This window comes from Corella eumyota, chromosome 5, assembly GCF_963082875.1.
Source record: "Corella eumyota chromosome 5, kaCorEumy4.1, whole genome shotgun sequence".
NCBI classification, from domain to species: Eukaryota; Metazoa; Chordata; class Ascidiacea; order Phlebobranchia; family Corellidae; genus Corella; species Corella eumyota.
The window spans coordinates 3,125,412-3,144,982 of record NC_137494.1 but is presented as its reverse complement, the minus strand read 5'-3'; the positions used below and the strand labels follow the sequence as shown (position 1 = coordinate 3,144,982).

The 19,571-nt window shown below is 28.2% G+C and overlaps 6 protein-coding genes across 6 annotated transcripts; 3 read left to right on the top strand and 3 right to left on the bottom strand.

The window, feature by feature from the left end:
- Positions 1-1,350: 1,350 nt before the first annotated feature.
- On the bottom strand, positions 1,351-2,650 carry LOC145753796 (m7GpppX diphosphatase-like). Its single transcript, XM_082570243.1, has one exon. The coding sequence runs from the start codon at positions 2,636-2,638 to the stop codon at positions 1,655-1,657; it is 984 nt and encodes a 327-aa protein (XP_082426369.1). The 5' UTR covers positions 2,639-2,650; the 3' UTR covers positions 1,351-1,654.
- Positions 2,651-2,661: 11 nt separating this feature from the next.
- Positions 2,662-3,925, bottom strand: LOC145753797 (amine sulfotransferase-like). The gene has a single exon (XM_082570244.1). It carries the CDS (start codon positions 3,868-3,870, stop codon positions 2,992-2,994), a length of 879 nt encoding a protein of 292 aa, XP_082426370.1. The 5' UTR covers positions 3,871-3,925; the 3' UTR covers positions 2,662-2,991.
- A 152-nt stretch (positions 3,926-4,077) lies between these two features.
- On the top strand, positions 4,078-4,750 carry LOC145753654 (uncharacterized protein C11orf98 homolog). Its single transcript, XM_082570068.1, has one exon. The coding sequence runs from the start codon at positions 4,190-4,192 to the stop codon at positions 4,526-4,528; it is 339 nt and encodes a 112-aa protein (XP_082426194.1). The 5' UTR covers positions 4,078-4,189; the 3' UTR covers positions 4,529-4,750.
- On the top strand, positions 4,750-12,599 carry LOC145753651 (uncharacterized). Its single transcript, XM_082570064.1, has 21 exons — positions 4,750-4,859; positions 5,023-5,151; positions 5,244-5,294; positions 5,473-5,538; positions 5,643-5,803; positions 5,912-6,023; positions 6,172-6,254; positions 6,486-6,565; positions 6,724-6,854; positions 7,006-7,108; positions 7,262-7,382; positions 7,467-7,637; positions 7,919-8,119; positions 8,209-8,327; positions 8,564-8,672; positions 8,849-9,039; positions 9,142-9,319; positions 9,413-10,283; positions 10,352-10,511; positions 11,001-11,157; positions 11,273-12,599. The coding sequence occupies exons 1-21, from the start codon at positions 4,835-4,837 to the stop codon at positions 12,236-12,238; spliced, it is 4,185 nt and encodes a 1,394-aa protein (XP_082426190.1). The 5' UTR covers positions 4,750-4,834; the 3' UTR covers positions 12,239-12,599.
- A 972-nt stretch (positions 12,600-13,571) lies between these two features.
- Positions 13,572-15,523, top strand: LOC145752197 (phosphoserine phosphatase-like). Its single transcript, XM_082568430.1, has 6 exons — positions 13,572-13,774; positions 14,166-14,300; positions 14,488-14,633; positions 14,697-14,793; positions 14,864-14,915; positions 15,006-15,523. The coding sequence occupies exons 1-6, from the start codon at positions 13,638-13,640 to the stop codon at positions 15,105-15,107; spliced, it is 669 nt and encodes a 222-aa protein (XP_082424556.1). The 5' UTR covers positions 13,572-13,637; the 3' UTR covers positions 15,108-15,523.
- Positions 15,346-19,313, bottom strand: LOC145752196 (uncharacterized). Its single transcript, XM_082568429.1, has 11 exons — positions 19,194-19,313; positions 18,776-19,064; positions 18,530-18,703; positions 18,304-18,427; positions 17,906-18,060; positions 17,354-17,573; positions 17,083-17,214; positions 16,814-16,927; positions 16,624-16,708; positions 16,272-16,399; positions 15,346-15,912 (listed from the first exon to the last, which is right to left on the bottom strand). Exons 1-11 carry the CDS (start codon positions 19,230-19,232, stop codon positions 15,708-15,710), a joined length of 1,665 nt encoding a protein of 554 aa, XP_082424555.1. The 5' UTR covers positions 19,233-19,313; the 3' UTR covers positions 15,346-15,707.
- Between the last annotated feature and the right edge of the window lie 258 nt (positions 19,314-19,571).

Sequence of the window (19,571 nt, the reverse complement as noted above, 5' to 3'; positions counted from 1 at the left end):
CTAGGTAGCTTGTCAATAAATATCGGCCTGGTAGTTTCTACACTGACAGACTGATTCAATATTTTTACGAAACAAAAATAATAACCTGGCGCTTATTGCTTATCTGCTTTGTCCACAAATCGACAAAATTAGTCTTACAAACCGATTATTGCAGCAATTATACAGCCTTATTACCCATTGTTATAAAATCAACTACCTGGTATTTAAGAGTCTTAGTCGATTTTGATTAAATTAATTTATTAATTACAAAAATAAACAAATTTGCCTCTTGACAGTTTGAATTTTCCGACGATTGGCGGTACATTTTTTGACGGCTGGTGGCGGTATTTAATAGTTTATTGTTGTATTTTAATATTAATTATTAAATACTTATATTTATTTCCTTACAAACAATATTTAAAGTATGCAACTTAATCAAATATTGTTTTAAAAATGTAACTATCTTTTTAAATTTTTTGTATTTAAAAAGTGTGTAAAGACATAAAATGAATAAATTATCTGTTTAAAATTATTTTCTTTAATTCTAAAAATTAACATTTCTTGCAGTGATTGTAAATAAATTTTAGTTTTATAAATTAAGTTTGATTTTCTTTAAGAAAAATCTGATAATATGTTATAAGATTTCTATTGCGTAGATAGGTGTATCCCCGTGACGTCAGAAACATAACGCCAATAAAACTTTAAAGGCGATATTATTCGCTTGTAAACTTTTATAGTGATAGTGTGTGTGTATTCTATCAAAGAGTTCAATATATAAGCTTAAATACAGTTATACATATTGTCTAAACAATAAATTGAATATGAGTTTTGATTGGAAGGTCTACGGCAAGAAGCCGACATCGTTTTTCGGATATATTGAATGGTTATATTTTGTTTATTGCGTTACTACCGGCCTTTACATGTTGGACTCTTGGGAAAGAACATTATTTAGTGAGTTTAAACCAAATATTTTAATTGTAACATTACTTAACTGTCATTAATCTATCTGTATATATATATTTACTAACCTTGTCAGCTTTTTATATTAGGTTCTTACAAGTTTTGTTTAACTAAATTTGTACACTTACTTTTTTTAGATACTTGCTTGATTCTCCTTCTATCGATGTCATTCTACACAGCATATGCCTTTTTACCCCAGCATATCTACTCTATGTTGTGTCATTTTGGGTTATTAACAGCATCATAGTTAAATTTGATAAATATCAAAATCTGGGCACAAAATATTGAAGTCAAAACTCACCTTATTCAACCTCATTTATTTGAAAGTTAACAAATGTTTTTAAAATTTTTATAATAGATTTTCAAATCTAAATATTTTACCTTCTAAATAAATAATTTTGGTATCGTTTGAGCAGAAATTATATAAGTTTGTTTAAATTTAATAGTTGATTTTTTTTTTTTTAATGTTATGACAGTGTCTTTTTAAAGGACACTTGATACATTGTATTTTACTTTTAATGTTGCAAAATTTTGTTGTGTTTTATTTATTGTGTTACATAGTTACTTTTTTAATACATGATTACTAATAAACGAGTTACATATAATAACTATGTCGCTTACTTGGCAGTGGGTCATTTCAAGACAAAAAAAAAGCAAAATTACAGTTTTATATGGCCACAGTCCTATCTCTTAACCCTTAATATAGCAGGGTGACCTATTTCTTTTTTAATCTAGCTAATAGGTCGTGATTTTCTTGTAAGGTAAAGGTTAAAGTTTTGTTTTTGTAATAGTTTTCACTTAATTCAAGATTTTCAAATACATCTTGAAGTAAATGGGCTCTTAATACACCAGTGCCAGGCATTTCTAAATCAATATGGTTGATGTGAATATGTAAATGATAATAAGACGGCTGGTAGTGAAAATAAACCAGGAGTTTATCTTTTTTAATGCCAAAACTTTCTTCAATTTTTGTCAGTGCCTTACACTGTATATTCTTTAACAAAGGAATATGCTTAGTCGTAAGATCTCTAATTGATTTAAGATTGTGCTGATGTGGAATTGCAATCACATAAAGAGAATTAGGATCTTTTGTGTTCCACTTCATGTCGGGAAGTAAAATAAATCCAGTTTCTGGATCAGTATCTTCAAATAGGATGCGTTCAGATTCAGCTTCATGGTTTAGAATGTTATAGACCCACTGGATTTTAAAAACATTGTTTTCAAATTGTTCCTTTAAAAATGGCTTAGTGATATTTTTATAATCAGATCCACTTTCTTCAACAATAACTACATTTTGCTTTGAATATTTGGAAATATGTTTTGCCGTTGCTGGATAAATGACAGTTGCTTTCATATCACTGAACTCAGAAGCTGGTGTTGCAAGAAAAGTTGAATAAATATCATTTTTTAAATCCAGTTTTAGTTTGGTTTTATTTGAGAGAAGTTTTTCCAAATTTTCTGTTGTTGTGTTAAAGGGCTGCTTCTCCAAAATGATAACAGCATCCTTTTCTGGATCATTTTCAAATTTTCCATGAACAAAAACAGCCTTTTGATTTCTTTTATCGTTTAAAACCGAAACCACCTTTGTACCAATAAAAGATTCTCTATCGGTATCCTGAACTCCATTTTTGTCTTCACCTAATTTTCTTTTTTTGGTAGGTGCATCTCCATCATTAATATTTGTATTACAAGTTGACATAACTTTATTCCTATAAATCTGCAAACAAAGCAAAATAATTTAATGTAAATTGCAAATTAAAATAAATTTAATTAAATTTATATCTCCTGATGTTAAATAATTATGGCATATCAAATTTTACAACACTTTTAACAAGCAAGTTTACTGATACTTGACGAAAAATAACAAAAATAAATATTGCATATTAATGAAAATATAATAATAATTACAAAATTAAAAAAGCACGAGAATAAAAAATTGCACAAATAATTAAAGAATTTAAATTATGTGTTTTTAAAGTGCATTATTTTAAAAACATATATAATATGATGAGCACCTTCAGCAAAATTATTAATTTTTTATTTTATTATTTTTTACAAATTACTTTTGGTAGGCAAGTCATAAATGAATTTAATATTGGTCCCCTTTAATTTTTCTTCAACTAACTTGTCAACTTTAATGGACTGTTCTTCCGTAAAATGATTCCTCCAATCCCCAACAACTCCTTTTCGTTTCATTCCTAGTTTTAAAAGATAACTTTCTCGTCTATACTGAAGTTGTTCTTCTTCCTTCTTCTCAACATCGAACTGAAGTTTTTGAGCAATTTCAATCAATTCCGAGTCTGTTTTTTGTACTCCAATAAAGTTTGATATTCTTCTGAGTTGTAATGGCATATTTCTATGCATTTCTTCGTAGCACAAAAACATAACATTTTTGTTGTCTATGTGGGTATACCATTGTCTTATGTGATCCAGAATGCATTCTCCAGGTCTTGTGAACATATTTTTCATATTTTTGAAGTATAGTTCAACAAACTCATCCCAATTTTTACATCTTTGCTCGGGTGGAAAGTTTTTGTTTCGAAAATAGAATGCAGAAACTGCTGCATCCTTGGGATTGCGATAAACGTAGACTATCTTTGCACCAAGATCTGTAAACTTTTTAACAGGAATGTTAAATTCAGGCTGATGCCCGTAAAATATTCGTTGAAACTTCAATTTATCCCACCAAAGTACTTTTTCCTCTGGCAGGCATTCATATACAAAAAAATTCGAATAACAATTTTTAATAAAATTTAACTCTTCTTTATTATACATAAGATGTTCCAATGCACGTTGCGTCCAATGATTACCAGTTTTCATGTAAGAAAATAAAAAGACATCATTTTTCCTAGGTGTCCAATTTTCATTTACATATTTCACAATTTCAGGTCGAAAAGTGAGAGCCATCGTTACTCCGTTATAATTATCCATCACTTGTGGAACCCTGCCTAAAACTATATCATTTCTTTTTAATCTAACATCTTTCATAAATGATATAAACTCCGGGTCATTTTTTAATTCAGAAATAGATTTGCTCAACGCCATTTTCTTTTAAAAATCCAACCTCATTGAGGATAACTTAACAAAAAGTGTGGGCCCTCTAGCGCTGGTATATTTTACCACAATTGGTAACTTTTGTGTTGTGATTTCTCTGGCGGTGTTTACGCTTTTGTTTGTTCGTTAAGCTCCTGTACGTCGATTAGTTAGTGTATAAACGCTTGTAACATACAGTTATAGTAAAAATAAAATCATGGTTTCAACTGTAATCAATCGGCCAAGAAAACCGCTATGGAAAAACCTTCAAAAGTTAAAACGCGTTCAAAAACAGGACAGAAAAAGAAACAAACCTTTAAAATCTGGCGCAGTTCAAGACAGCGAGATAATGCCGAGAGGTGTTCTTAAAAAAAGAATGACGAGTGCCCGAGCGAATATCACACTTTCTAATAAGAAAAAACGAAAAATTATTAACCAAATTAGAAGAAATCAAAAAGAAAAGTCGGCAATGGATGTTGACGTCAGACCACGTAAAACAAGAACGAAAAAAATAAAGTCAACGAATAAGGATGTTGAAATGACTGAAGAAAATTAAGATAAACTGCCATGGAAAATATAAATTTTACATTATTTTAACTTAAATACAGTATAAACTAAAAATATTAGTAATAATATCTAAGTTTTGTGTAATGTTTTTTTTTATTTAATTATGGGTTAAACTAAAATTTAAAAATGCTTAAATATTCATATGAATTTAAAAACATTTTGTCTGTTTTTAAATTACAATTATGTGAAATTTATTTTTTCTTTTGTTAGATTTAAATTACCACTTTTGAATTTTATAATTGTAAAGATAAAAATGTTGTAATAGGTTTAAATACTGAGTGACTACACCAGCAAAATGAGTTTTATGTATCAGTCAATGAGTATGTCAAGTTATTTTAAACCAAAATGTTATATTTGATTAGTTAAGATAATAATATGAAAAATTATTTTTATAGGCCTATTCAATTTTTTTTTTGTTTTTTATTTATAAGTCTTACCTGCTAAAATTATTTATATTTACTTTCTCAAGTTTTTTTTTGTTAGTGACGAGAGCTCCTGGTAAGAGGAAGATCAAACTCCAGGAGGAGAACATTGTGAGGATGTTGCAAGATGAAGACGATGAAGAAGAAGATGAGGACTTTAAGATCGGATCCGATAAATTATCTGAGATTGGTAAATAAATCTTTTATTCTTTATCTTTACATTTAAAAATGTTGCCTAACTTAAAATGTATGTTTGTGATTTTAATTCAATTTTGTTTTTAGAATCTGATGATAGTAGCAAAGAATTAAGTGAATCAAGTTCTTCTAGTAAAGGTAAATATTGTAAAACTTCTTTAGTAATATATTCTCTAAAAATCTATCATAAATAAATTTCCTATGTAAACAAATAATATGACTTTAAAAATATAATTGTTAATACTAGTATTTGTTTTATATTGTTTATATATAGTGTTAATTTCACCAACAAATTTATTTTTGATAATTTTATAAGATGAAAGCAGTGATGAAGATAAAAATAAAAGTCAAAAACTTCAACTTGCTTCAAATCAATTAAAATGTAAGTTAGCCAAATTTTTTTAAACCAATTTTATTTCTTTGTTACTTATAGTGTCACTGGTTATTTTCAATTTTTTTTCTAATTTATTGTTTATCCGTTTTTAGCTTTATCATCGAAAAGTCGTCGTAATCGACACCACAAATACATAGCCCCAACAATAAAATCAACAACTCAATACATAACTTCTCAATATCATGACTGTCCATCTAATATTAAGGAAATTCTTGTCAAAGCTACAAAACAATTTGAAATATCCACTGCCACAGTATGTAGTATATATTTTTTATCTTTAAAATACATTGGAATCAAATTATATTTTTAATAAATATAGTATTTTAATTAAAGTTTAAAGTCTTACACTTACATTGACCAGGTATCTAGAACTATGAATATAACAAATGTTAAAGTTTGTTGTATTTGTTTAAACGCCAAAAAACCTGAAACAATTATAAGTTGCTGCAGGTGTGGAATTACTGTACATAAAGGTAATAATAAAAAGTATTTTTCTTTTGGTTAACTTTTTATTCTTTTAAAAGTGCACATATTAAATTTAGTGTAAAAAGAGGCAATTCTCTATTTTAATTTTGTTAAATTTTGGTTTTTGTTTTCATGAAAATTTTTTGTAATTTTTAGATTGTTACCAATGGATTAAACACAAGCGAAAGAGAAACAAAGATTCTTGGTTTTGTGATCTTTGTATAAGTGGAAAGCAAGCAGTGAGTAGCTATAGTTACTTCACAAAACAGATTAAATCAGTTTAATATCATTAACAATATTAAAAAAATAATGATATGCTTACAAATGTATTTGGTTTTTAACACTTTTTAATTAAAATTTTTGCATTTGAAATATAAGTTTTGTCAAATAAATTTAATTATTATAAAAGTGTTCTTGTAAAATGTTAAAATGTTTATTGAAATAGTTATACTAAAAGATATTTTTAACAGAATTGTGAGTTATGCCCATCTAAAGAAGGTTGTATTAAAGAAACATCGAACGGTCAATGGTGTCATGTAGTATGTGCAAGGTAAAAATTATAATAAACAATATCATACCCACATGTATAAAAGGGTTCTTTGATGATTTAAAATAGTTTTGTATGATACATTTTTAGGTTGTAAAACTTCTGGCCAATTTTAATTGTATATACTAATTCCTATATTACAATTTTTTTATTGTTTTTAGGTACATTCTAAAGAGACAAATATATAGTACAAAAGGACTCAATATTGTGATTGATTTTACAAACCTTGATTATAGACTTTATAATAAAAAAGAATGTTTTTTGTGCCAAGATCGACTATTTTCCAAAACAGGTATAATAAATAAAATTTAAAACAAAAAATCTAAAAAAATATAAAGTTTTTAGTGATGGTAATTTTATTTTTGTCAAATTAGAAAAAAATCTATTTTTAAATAACACTATTTTTTTAGGAGTTGTTAATTAACAAATTAACTTTTTTGTAGGTATTAGTGTGAAATGTGATGCAGGATTATGTAAAACTTATTTCCATGTCACTTGTGCTCAAAAACATGGCTTGTTAGCTGATAATGAAACTGAGTTAAACAGGTAAAATATAGAGATAATATAAACAGTGAGATATGTAAAAAACTTAGAATCATATTTAGTCCACCACTAACTCCAACCTATTAAATACAGAGAAATGTTAGCAAACTGTATTAAACAAAAAATTAAAAAAATATTTTGTAATTTTTGTTTTAGTGAAACCGATCCATATTTTGTTTACTGCCCACTACATTTGGAAAAAGAAAAAATGTTGAAATCACAAAAAACTTACATTTCCCTATTTGCTGCAATGAAATATAAACAAGAAAATAACAAGGTTTTTAAACAAAGAACATAGCTTAAATTTTTACAAAACATTTATGTTTTTTATAAACTATTTACACAATTTTTTTATTTTTAGGACCATTTTGATAAGGAAGAATTACAAAAACTTAACATAAACTACATTAAACATAAACCATCTAATTCCAACCATCATTCAACATCAGAACCACGATTATTAACCTCTAATGCCCATGCTTTGAAGTTGTTGAATGAAAAAGCTGAACGAATGTTTGGAATAAATGTCAGGGTAGGTCGAATAATTAAAATGAGTTTAATGCAGTGTAAAGTAATTTTAGTTTTTAATTGGCTCCTATCTGTGTTTTTATTTGCCGTCAATACTTATAAACTGTAAAGAAATAATTAATTTTAAAATGATTTTGCAAATTTGCTTTTTATTTCTTAAATATATCTCAGTATGGATATATAAATTTTCTTAGGGCATTTTTCAACTACCAACTATAAGATTTTAAAATGTTGTATTAATTTTTTTTTAATGTTAAAGTTTTAATTTATTTTTTATTTTTTTAGAGCCCATCTTGTTACTTTCCTCGGCCCTTAGAAGTGAGAAAACGTCATCGAATCACCCCCTCCCTTACCCCCCAATTCACCTCGCATTACATGGATCTTAATATCAGGATAAATGAGATTAAAAGAAGGATTGATAAAGCTGTTGAAGAAAACAAAAGTTTGTTGAAAAAACAGGAAGAACTAAGAGTTGTTTATAACAAGGTAAAAATTGTTAATAAATTGTGTTGTATTGTAATTTGTTTTTTTTTATAAAAAATGGCTTATATTTTACTATTTTTTTAAATCTTTAGTCTCAAGACAGCCTCACAAATTCTCAAGTAAAAAGAAATCAGATTTTTTCTACCTCCCAGAATTTGTTTACTTTTATAACAAGACTTAAACAATGGTCACAAGAAAATGTCCAGAACCGGTTTGTACTTCATTTTTAATTCTGCTCTTACTTTGTTATTTTGATATTTTATCTGATTTTTTCGTCTGACCTTTTTTTTTTTTTTTTTAACATTATGGTTTACAGTTTACTTTACTGTATAAAATAAAGGTAATCTGTAGATATTGTCTAGGCAAAATAATATGCCGTTGAATAAACAATCCATTTAAATTTTTTTTTTGTTTAAGAAATTAGTTTTAATTTTTATTTTCATTTAGTTTGGAAAAGCGATCGTTCAACAAAATGAGATTACCTTTATATAACAAACCCCCAGAAATATTTGTTAAATCCCCTAAACAAAGAAAAAGATCTGCTCAAAGCAACAAGGTAAAAAAACTTAAAATTAGAAGCTAAATTAATTTTTGATATTGTTTAATATAAACATTATTAAAAATAGGGTATATATTTAAAATACGCTAGTGATTACTATAAAAAAATGACATAGAAAAATTTATGTTCTTTTTTAAACAAATGTTTGCTTATTGGCATTTTCATTTTTTAAGGTAACTTCACCAGCAGCAAAACAAAGCAAACCTACGGAGATTAACAGCATCCTAAATCAATGTTACATCTGCAAGTCAGACGGTGAACAACATCTGTTAGTGGATTGTGATCTGTGTAAAAAGTGGATCCATTTGAAATGTTTAGATCCACCACTTACACAAATGCCAAAAAAGACAAAATTTAGCATGTGGTAAGTTAAATAGACAAACCATTACAAACCGGTGTTTAAAATAATGCTAAAAACATATCAATTGCCTGACCTAAGGTCTTCTTTTTTTTTTTTTTTTTGCAGGCAATGTTCAGAATGTGCTCTTTCCTGTAGTGAGGATAACTCAGACACTAACGACATCACACATGGTAGTCTCATAACAGCAGAGGGCAGAAGACACACACAAAGATCACATAAACCTCCGAACAAATTAGCCACGATGTTGTTTGACGACAACCAGATAGCTGAGCAAAGAAAAATGGTAAATTAAAATTATTTTTTATGTTATTTTTTAGGATTAACTATTTTATTAAATTGATTAGGTTTTGATTATTTTATTTTTTGTGCTTTTTAGATCAACTTAATATCGAGCAAATTCCGCAAAACTCATAAAGAAAGAAGAAAGAAATTAAATGACAAGAAACGAAGAAGAAAACAAAATTTGAAAAATGTTAAAAAAGAACGATCTGTTGAACAAGCCAACAACAAAATTAAAAAACCTTTTTCAACCCAAAGCCTCAACTTAATTTCGAAGACCCCGGTACAAAATATTGCGGAAAAATTTAACCTCACTGAAGCAAGAGTGATGATCGATCGTAATTCTGCCAAAAATCATTTCACAATTCCGTCGGATAAAACCTTAAACTGCAATGTGCAAGCTAGAAAATTACAGACCACAACTAATATATTAGCAGCGTTGGGAAAATTAGTTAAAACAAATAAAACAATTACGATTATACCTAAAAAAGCATCTGTTGATAACAGTAACATCACTACCTCAAACTTCAATTCAGAAAATAGGGATTTATACCAAAATGAAAATAAAAATATCTCTGTTGAGAACCAGTTGGAAAAAGTTAACACACCAATTGAGGGCAAATCAACGTTAAATAATCACACCAACGAAAGTAAAAATATAAAATCATTTGAAGAAAGAATAAACCAATTGAACGGCAGTTTGCAGGGTGTTAAAAAGTCTAAAAAAAGCCCTGCAAAAGTCAGCGTGCCAACTCCCACCAATAATTTAATAAACTTTTCTGTAAAAGTAAAAGTGAACAAGCCTTCAACAACAACAACTAATAACAAAATTACAGAAAACAATGAAATTATAAAGGAGATTGATACAAAGATAAGTGAAAATGTTAAAATAAACGAAGAAGGAAAAGATAACACACAGAATGATTCAGCTATTATAAATACAAATGCTGACAAGGCAATAACAAAGGGTAAGTTTTCTTATTTAAAAAAAATTATTTAAACAAAAACTTTGGTAAAATTAATTATTCTTTAACAGTTGAGAATAAAGAAAAGCTCATACCCAGTTGCAAGGAATGTAATAAAACAGAAGAACAAAATAAAATGTTATTATGTGACAAATGCAAGTTTTATTACCATATTTGGTGTTGTGATCCTCCTTTAGAACAAGTCCCTAAGAAATATAAAGGAACCTTTTGGTAAGTTAATTGTTACTAACTAAATTTGTTTATAAAATAAACTAAAAACCACAAGGGGTAAATTGATTCAGTTTGGTTTGTCTTTGGGTTTTTTAAGTTTTTTTAAAATTGAGCTAACTAGAACTTCTTAATTATATTTTTTTTGTATATCTTTATCCTCGATGTGGGAAAGTCGAATGTGCGACTTAAACATAAATTAGCATCAGTTACTTCTACCCAGTCTCGAGTTGCCTGTGGCAGTTTGGGATATTATATAGATTATAATTGCCCGATAATTATACTGCTGATTAAGTGATGGCTCAGCAGGAGTTCATACCCTTTATAGCGCCTTACTCAAGAGCGCTACAGCATGAGAGCAGTGGGGATTGAACCCACGACCTCATGTGTGGTGTAGCAAGTGTTCTTACCACTACACCACGCTGCCGGTTTTATATATATTTTTGCCCAGAACAAAACTTGTTATTAATTAAACACAATTGTTTTTTGTAGGGAATGTAGTAATTGTGTTCCTAACTCTGAAAAGGAAGATGAAGACGAAATTAAGAAGTCACCACAAATGGAAGGTTTAAAACTTAGTCCTGATGGAAGCAAACGAACAACAAGAAGGAGGAAACCGCCGGAAAAATTTTCAAGTGACCTTTACTCAGTAAGAATATTAGTCATTACGGAGCATAAGCCTTTCTTTTTTTCTTATATTAATTAGCCAAGCAATAATAATAGAATTTAATGCCAAACCTAAGAAAATTTTGGTATTTTTTCAGGCATCACAAATCTATCAAAATGTCATGTCAAAGCGAAAAAAGCAAAGAATCAAAAAACAAAAAGCCAGGAAATTGAAAGGTACAAAGAATTACCAAACCCTTACCTCAACTCAAAATTCTAACCAACAAAGTCGACATTTAATCTCATTCCTACAGCATGTCAAACCAGTTTCGATTGTCAAACCAAACCAGCCTCCCTTGCAAATAAAAGAAAATCAACATCTTCTTAACACTAACACAAAATTAAACCCAATTAACTTTCATGATATGCATAACTACGTAAAGCAGTCTCCAGTTGAAAATATAGACAAAAATCCCATCCAAGGAAATGGAATATTAAATGTTTCATCTACTGTTAAGCCTATGCTACCAAGGCTTAATGTCAATGTACTACAAGGGACTACTTCGAATAATTCTTCTGAAATTCAGTCACCTTTAAAAATAGAATCCAAACAGCTTGCTAAGGGCGTCAATTTTTATCCTATCCTCTCAGGCCAGCAGTTAAAGTTTGTTTGTAATTCAGTTAACCCTGAAAATGGTGCACCAATTTTTAATTCAACATCTGGTACTGCACAACTGCCACAAAATGCTATTTTAATTTCAACCAAGCCTTTGCAATTGGATCCAAATTTAAGTCCCAACAATATAAAAGATATGGGTTCTTTAGATTTATCAAACATGAATTTTGTAAGCTGTATTCCTGCAAAAGTACAACAAGAGGCTACACCTGTACCAAATAACAAAAAACAACCTTCGAAAGTTTCTTTGAATACATCTGAAAAAACAGAATTGCCAGCAACATCAAGTAGCATAGTTAATCTAATGAAGCAGACAAAGAATCTATCAAAATTGGTTAAAGCAAGCATATTCGTGCCACCTTGTAGTGAAAACAATGTAACTAAATCTAAAACTACACAAAATACTGATGTCAATTCAGAAAATACAAAATCTTTGTCTAATTCTTAAGTCTTTAACAGTAAAACCTAAATTTTACCTCAAATAAAGATTTTTTTCCAGTAGCAACAACAATTTTTATTGACAGTAAGAAAAAAATTAATAATTTACCTCGATTTAATAACAACTACTGTTTTAAGAAGATGATTTGGTTTCAGTAAAAATTATCAATGTTTTTACTATTGACAATGTTATTTCTAGTTTTTTCTTGCGGATTAAAATCACTCATGTACTTTAGTTGACACGATTTTTCTTTTAAGTACAATTAACGTTTTCCCTTTATTTCGCAGTATTATATTACCTATAGTTATCTAGCTATTTTTTGACTAATTTCCTTTTTAGACTGTTTTTTTGTGGTAAATTTAAAATTAAAGTGGGGATTTTTTTTATTGTTATTTGTGGAATAAAAAACTTAAATTTACTGTTAAAAACATTGATTATTTTGAAAAATAAATTTCTGTCTTGTCCTTTTTATATTAAACCTCTCTGTGTTATAATACTTGACAGTATAGGTTATAAATATGGCAAAGTCAGGTTTTTATACTTGCATAAACATTAATTTTTCAGTCTTATTTAAATTTAATAAATACAACTTTATGTAAAAAGTATTTTGAAAAAGTTTCTTTACAAAATGAAGATATTATATAATAATAAATTACTTTAATATCTATTTTTATGTAGAATTTTATTACCAAAAGACAAATGGATATAATTAAAACTCCACTTATTTTTATAAATTATACACACTTTACCTTTATAACCCCATTTATTACAAGTCTACGTTTATATTTAAATTGCACAGGTTTACTAAACCAAAACTTTTAAAATTAATTGTCGTAGTCAATAATTTTTGTGATTTATTGCGATGGGAAGTAATTGCAATAGGTGGTCGACATATTGCCGTAATATAACTTTAAAAATTAATATGACGGCATTCTTATTATGCATATTTACTTCCTAATGCCCATAAGTTCTATGACATTACATATTTTTTTACTTCAGCCAAATATGTTTACATATATTAACTTTCATAAAGTAGGGTTTTTGTTAATACGAAAGCATAGTTAGAATAAACAGCTTAGCTTTACAAAATCAATATTTATTATTTGTATCTTCTTTATACGTCTGCAAATATATATGTCTTTTAGAGGTCTACAAATAACAATATTAAAAAGACTCTGACGTCTGTCACATATTGGCTATAACTCTGTGATTATTTACAAAAGCACGTGGCAGATACAAAATTTTTATGTCAGTTATCATTTACATACAATATTGTTATGTCAGTTATTAATTACATATTTCCTTCCTTTTTTAACGCATATTTTATGCATTTAGGTGCTTATATTTTGCAATTTATTACTGTGGATATAGGAATCTACAAATTGGGTAAAATAAACCGGTAAATAAAATGAATAAAGAAGAAACGAAGGAGATTTGGAGAAGTTGTGATTGCGTTTGTTTTGATGTAGATAGTACTCTTTGTATTGACGAAGGAATCGATAATTTAGCGAATTTTTGTGGAGTTGATGAAGCAGTTATTGAATGGTAAGGTTTAAGTGTTCAATAAAAAGATAAAAAAAGGACAATACTAAAGTACGGGATGCGGAATAGTACGGGACCGTATGTAAACGTTAACAAAAATTCGCAGAATGCGAGACGGAACAGAATTTTGGTACTTTTCTGGGGGATGATTGCTGTTTTTATCTAAAGGGCTAAGGGGTAATGCGGGATTGACTTTCAAGGTCAAGAAATGATGCGAAATTGAATATAAAGCACAAGGGAAGATTAGGGAAGGGTATAAAAAGTCCATCCTTTTCCACATTCAGCGTTTTTTTGTTAACGTTTACATACGGCCTCAGTATTTCCCGCACCCCGCAACTTCCCGCATCCCGTATTTTAGTACTACCCAAAAAAAGTATATCATTTACCAATTTAGGACGAATAAAGCCATGGGGGGAAGTGTTACTTTTCAGGATTCATTAGCTGCAAGGTTGGATATAATTAATCCCTCAAGACAAATTATTGAAAAGTTTCTTGCAAATAATTCACCAAAACTCACTCCAGGTGTAAGGTGACCAATCTTATTTTTTTTACTAAAATGTTAAAAAAATCTATAGGCCTATTTGTTTATAAATGTTATTTTTATGATTGCTATTTAAAGTATATTGCAATTTTTTTCTTTTTTGCTGAATTTTTTTTAAAATAATTTTGTTTGTTTTTTTCTTTTTTTAAATTGCGGTGAATTTAAATTATAACAGTGAAGTAATAAAGATACTTAAAAAGAAAAATTGTGAAGTTTATCTTGTATCTGGGGGCATGAAAGAAATAATTCAACCTGCTGCTGATTTATTAGGAATACGCAGTGAAAATATTTTTGCAAACCGACTAAAATATTATTTTGACGGTAAGATTATTTTTCAAATATATACAATTTTAAATAATAGTTTCTGAAAATATTTTTTTAAAGGTTCTTATGCTGGATTTGATCAAAATGCTCCAACTTCTCGCACAGGGGGAAAACCCAAGGTTATTTCTCTTCTGAAGGAGAAGTTTTACTACAAAAGGTTATTTAATAAAGTTCTATTTTTACAGCATCACACCTTAGAAATTAGAAATTAATTTTGTTTATTTTAGGTTGGTGATGATCGGAGATGGAGCAACTGATTTAGAGGCTTGCCCTCCAGCGGTAAACTAAACAAATTGATGTCGAATAAATGATATTATGTATTTATTTGTATGTGTAATATTTAAATACATAAAAACTGTTTTTTTTTAGGATGCTTTTATTGGGTTTGGGGGCAATGTTGTTCGACAAAAAGTAAAAGAGAATTCACCTTGGTTTGTGACATCATTTCAAGAGTTGTTAGATGAACTATGATGTCATAATTTTCTTGATCCATTTGTTTTTAAGTAAAAAATTTGATTGCGTTTTTAGATAAAAAAAAATTTTAGTGTGTTTTAGGTAATATATTATGGTAGTTTTTAGTATTTTAGTATTATTAATCTATTTATAAGATTTATGCAATTTATTTTAAAACTTTTTATCATATCTTAAAAAAATTATTGCTATTCAAGTGCCTATGTAACTAAATGTTAGTTAAATAATAAATATTTTATAAAGTTGACATTTATTATACCGTTAACTGCACAAAAGTATTACACACTTACTGTTATATGAATTTTTTCAATGCATATACAATCAAATAAACACAGCTGGAAAATGAATTTATCAGTGGAAACATAACTTAAAATTGTATTTAATGTCACAGTGTTAAAAACATATGTCTTTTTGTAAAGCGGAAGTACTAGAATTTTACTAAAAATAAAACAATTTTAAATAGTTGGAAATTATTTAAATAATTGATCTTAAAAAATGGTTTCATCTACATAGTACCATTTGGTTAACATTACATTTAATTTACCTTGAATCAACCAAAAGATCTAGTTGATCGATATTTTAACTATACTTAAATCTTTTTTATTTAATAAATTCATTTAAAGCGCTTATAAAATAGTCCTCGATATTTTTAATGTTACTCCAATCGCCCGGGTACACATACAATTGCGTGACGTCATTCGATTTCAACCAATCAACAAACTTCAATAGGTTCTCTGCAGTCCAGTTATAGTCCATACTATTGGGTTTGCTTATATCATGCATTGCACCAATACCAATTTGTAACCTAAAAAAATGTATATTGTTACAATCACTAAAGTTGTATTTAAATAGTTTAAGCAACTTTATTTAAATAAAATCTGCAAAGTTATTTAAATAGTACACAACTAAATAAAAAAAAAACAATTCAGTTGAAGACTAACATGGGGAATCAAGTACTTAACTAAAAGGAATAACAGATTTGCGGTTATCTACCTTACAGAACTTAAGTTATGATCGATGTTAATTTATTGTGGTTCTAATTTTCAAAACATAGTTTTAACAGAACTATAGAGCTTAGTAAGTTATATAAAATAAAGAAATGATCGTAATTTGTCATTAAGTCTTTAAGTATCTAACGTTTACGAACTATTTAAGGTAGCTCACCTTTCAGTAGAAATATAACTTAACATCTTTTTAACTTGATCAATGTTATAATCTACGTCATTCCCGTAATAAGTGTTCGACATAGAACCTATGATTTCACATTCACTTTCAGCATATAATTCGTATTCCTGTTTGATTACAAAAATATAAAATATGATTTGTGAGGTAATTAAATATTTGAAAGTCGTTAAATGTGGATTCATATAATTACAGAACGAATATTCTAACGTTTTGGTAAATTATATCCTGCTATTAACTGGTTAAACATTTTTAAGTGTGTATTTAAATTTTTTAAACATTTTTATTTGATATCTTATTCGTTGAAAATGTGTAAAATAAGTAAGTTTCCTACTTTTAATATTCCCCATGCCGCTATCGTCATTCCTACTTTCATTCCAAACTTTTTCATCTCACTTGATAACGCATTAAGAAAATCTCTAAACAAATATTCAATAACGTATTTAAAATAAAATGGAAAAACGCTCAAAAAATCTTTACTAGTTTGCTATGCTTGAAACTAAAAATTATGCTCCTTGTTTTACCTGTATATAATAGCGTGTTCTTTTGTGTATTGCTTCGTGGGTTCATAATCGACTATAACACCATCAACTTTTGCTTCGTTAGCTCGTGATGTAATATCTTCAATAATTTTAGTTCTAAAATAAACGTCAGCGTAACTAAGACAACATTTGTTAAATTAATTAGGCAAAGTTGACTTTTTCAGGCTTTTCAATTTAAATTCTGTTAGTTTGTGCAAGTTTATTGATTAGTCATAGATGGTAAATGTTTGTTTTAAATTTGTTACGTTTACCTGTTCGTTGTAGCAGCTCCATAATTCATCATTGCGTCATAATTAGCTGTCAAATGTGGAAAGACTTTTAAATTAGGAAGGCCTAATTCTTCTCTGTATATATTTGCTAGGGTTTCCATATACGCTGAAGACCTGAGAAAAATAAAATAAAGAACCAATAAGCGGTTATTTTTTCTTTATTATTTACTAACTATACGTTTAATTTAGTTGTCTATTAAATGTTTTTTCTTTTCTTGGGGTTTGTATCCTTAACAAAATATTGTTAACTTACATTTTCTGCCAAACAAACGAAACGTTTTCTAACTCGTTGCTGTCAATATTTAGATAGTTACAACACGGATATATAGCACGCATGGATCTAGTTAGGGTATTCCCCGTTTCAGCCAGCAGTTGTTTTAAATTTATGACATCTGCAGCATCTAAGGTTGTCCACCAGTTCACTGAGTTGTTATTCGAGTTGTCGTTGTTGGAAATAAGTGCGTTTTCGGGCACTAAAACACAAGTGAATTTAACTCGGTTTATAGCTAGCGCGGTGGTTAAGATTGGATATATTAACGTGACCCTGGTTTGATACCCACTGCCCCAATGTCGTTGTGGGTTGCCAATGGTGTTATGGTTCTAACAATATCCAATTTTATACACCAATCGGCAGGTTAATGATCAGGCAAAAACAACTAAAGATTGGAACGGTAAAAAACGATTAAAAAACCTAATGACCTTAAAATTGTCTTTTTCACCAAAAAAACAATATAAAACAGTATATTTAAATACATTATAGGCAAAGCCCAGAAATTTGGAAATTAAAAACAATTTAAATACGAACCTTTAGTTGAGCAGTAAGCCCCTTTAACGATAACATCAGGTGATTTATAGGAACTATAAATCAGACCAACAACTCCTCCACCACAACTCAGTCTAGCTCCACTTTTCTGCATCACGTACCCTGTATGCATGTTTCGTAACCAACCATACTCACATCTAAAATGATTACCAACAATTTTATTAAAAAGTTGAAAAACAAATTTAAAAAAAAAACGTTTATCCAATATATGTAGTACTGAAGATCAAAGTCTATAAAATTTGAATTTGCTTTTTGTACAAAATTATTATATTTATTTGGATAAAAAATAATACTAGACAAAGACTTTATAAACTATTATATAAAGGTTATATTATTTTGTGGACTGCTTTTTAGGATATTTATAATATAGCATTACTTGCCTTTCATAACCTGCTTCAAAGGCTTTTAACATATCGGATTTTGTTGCTAGTTTTAAGCCTAAATCCTTGCAAGCGCCTACAGCGTCTAAGTACGTATATTCTTCAAACAAAAATATTATTGGATCTAAATAAAAAACATGATTTTTTTAATATTAAAATGCTTTAAAAAAATAAAATTCATATTATGAAAAGTGTAATTTACGAACTAAAAGAGTGTTATTTTTACCCTTGTAAGAAGTTGTAGTAACAGTTTTTGTCGTTGTAGTAAATGGTGTTGTTGTTTTTCCTGTTGTTGTGGTTGTTGACGTCTCTTTATCACTAACAGTACTAGGAAATATGTTTGTTGTGGAGTTGTCTTGATTAAAGTTTTCAGTTGTTGAAATTTCAGTTGAAGTTAAATCTGTAAAGTAAATATATTTTATCAAATATTTTAAGTTGGTTAAATTAAAAATTCAATAAAGAAATGCCTTACTTGTAGTGGGTGTTGTAACAGTTGGGAAATAAATTGTGCCTTCGCCAAATTCAGGTGACTTCATATTTAATTGAACATATACAAATATTCCTCCAACAAATATTGTAAATAGAACAGCTATAAGGGTTAATATTTGACACGTTCTGGTCTGTTTGCAAGGGTTTAATGTTGAATAATGTTTAACTTTTGTTTCTGGCGTGATTTCATTTTCGATTAAGTTTGAGTCAAGTGTTTGTAGTTCGATTACGACCGGTAGCAGTTGCTCTGCAGTTAATTCAGATGAATTGGACTAAAATGTTAAGATTAAAAGTTTAACTTTTTTATATAAAGTATGAAAAATGTATTTTAAATTATATAGATACTTTAGAAATTTTTTCGATAATTATTTTTTTAAAAACAAATAAAAACTTTAACTTACTTCTTTTCTGAAGACTTTAGTTTCGTATCTTGGAGGCATTTTAATTTTACTTTAATATAAAATCTACTTTTAAAGTATCTATAAGAGTAACAATACAATATCAGTTATTTTGTTATAAAATGAATTTACCACATACTGATATATATATATTATTCAATAACTTCAAATATTTGCTGTTCTATACGCTTAGCTGGAGTTTACTTATCCTTATTATAATTTAAGTAAAATGAAATATTAACAGTATTTTAGCTTATTATATCTGTATGGGGTTTTTGCGTTTTAAATTTTTACCTTTAAACTATTTCTTTATATTTTTATTAAGATAATCCTTGATATGGTAATTACACGTTTACTACCCAACCTATTACCTCTCGTGTT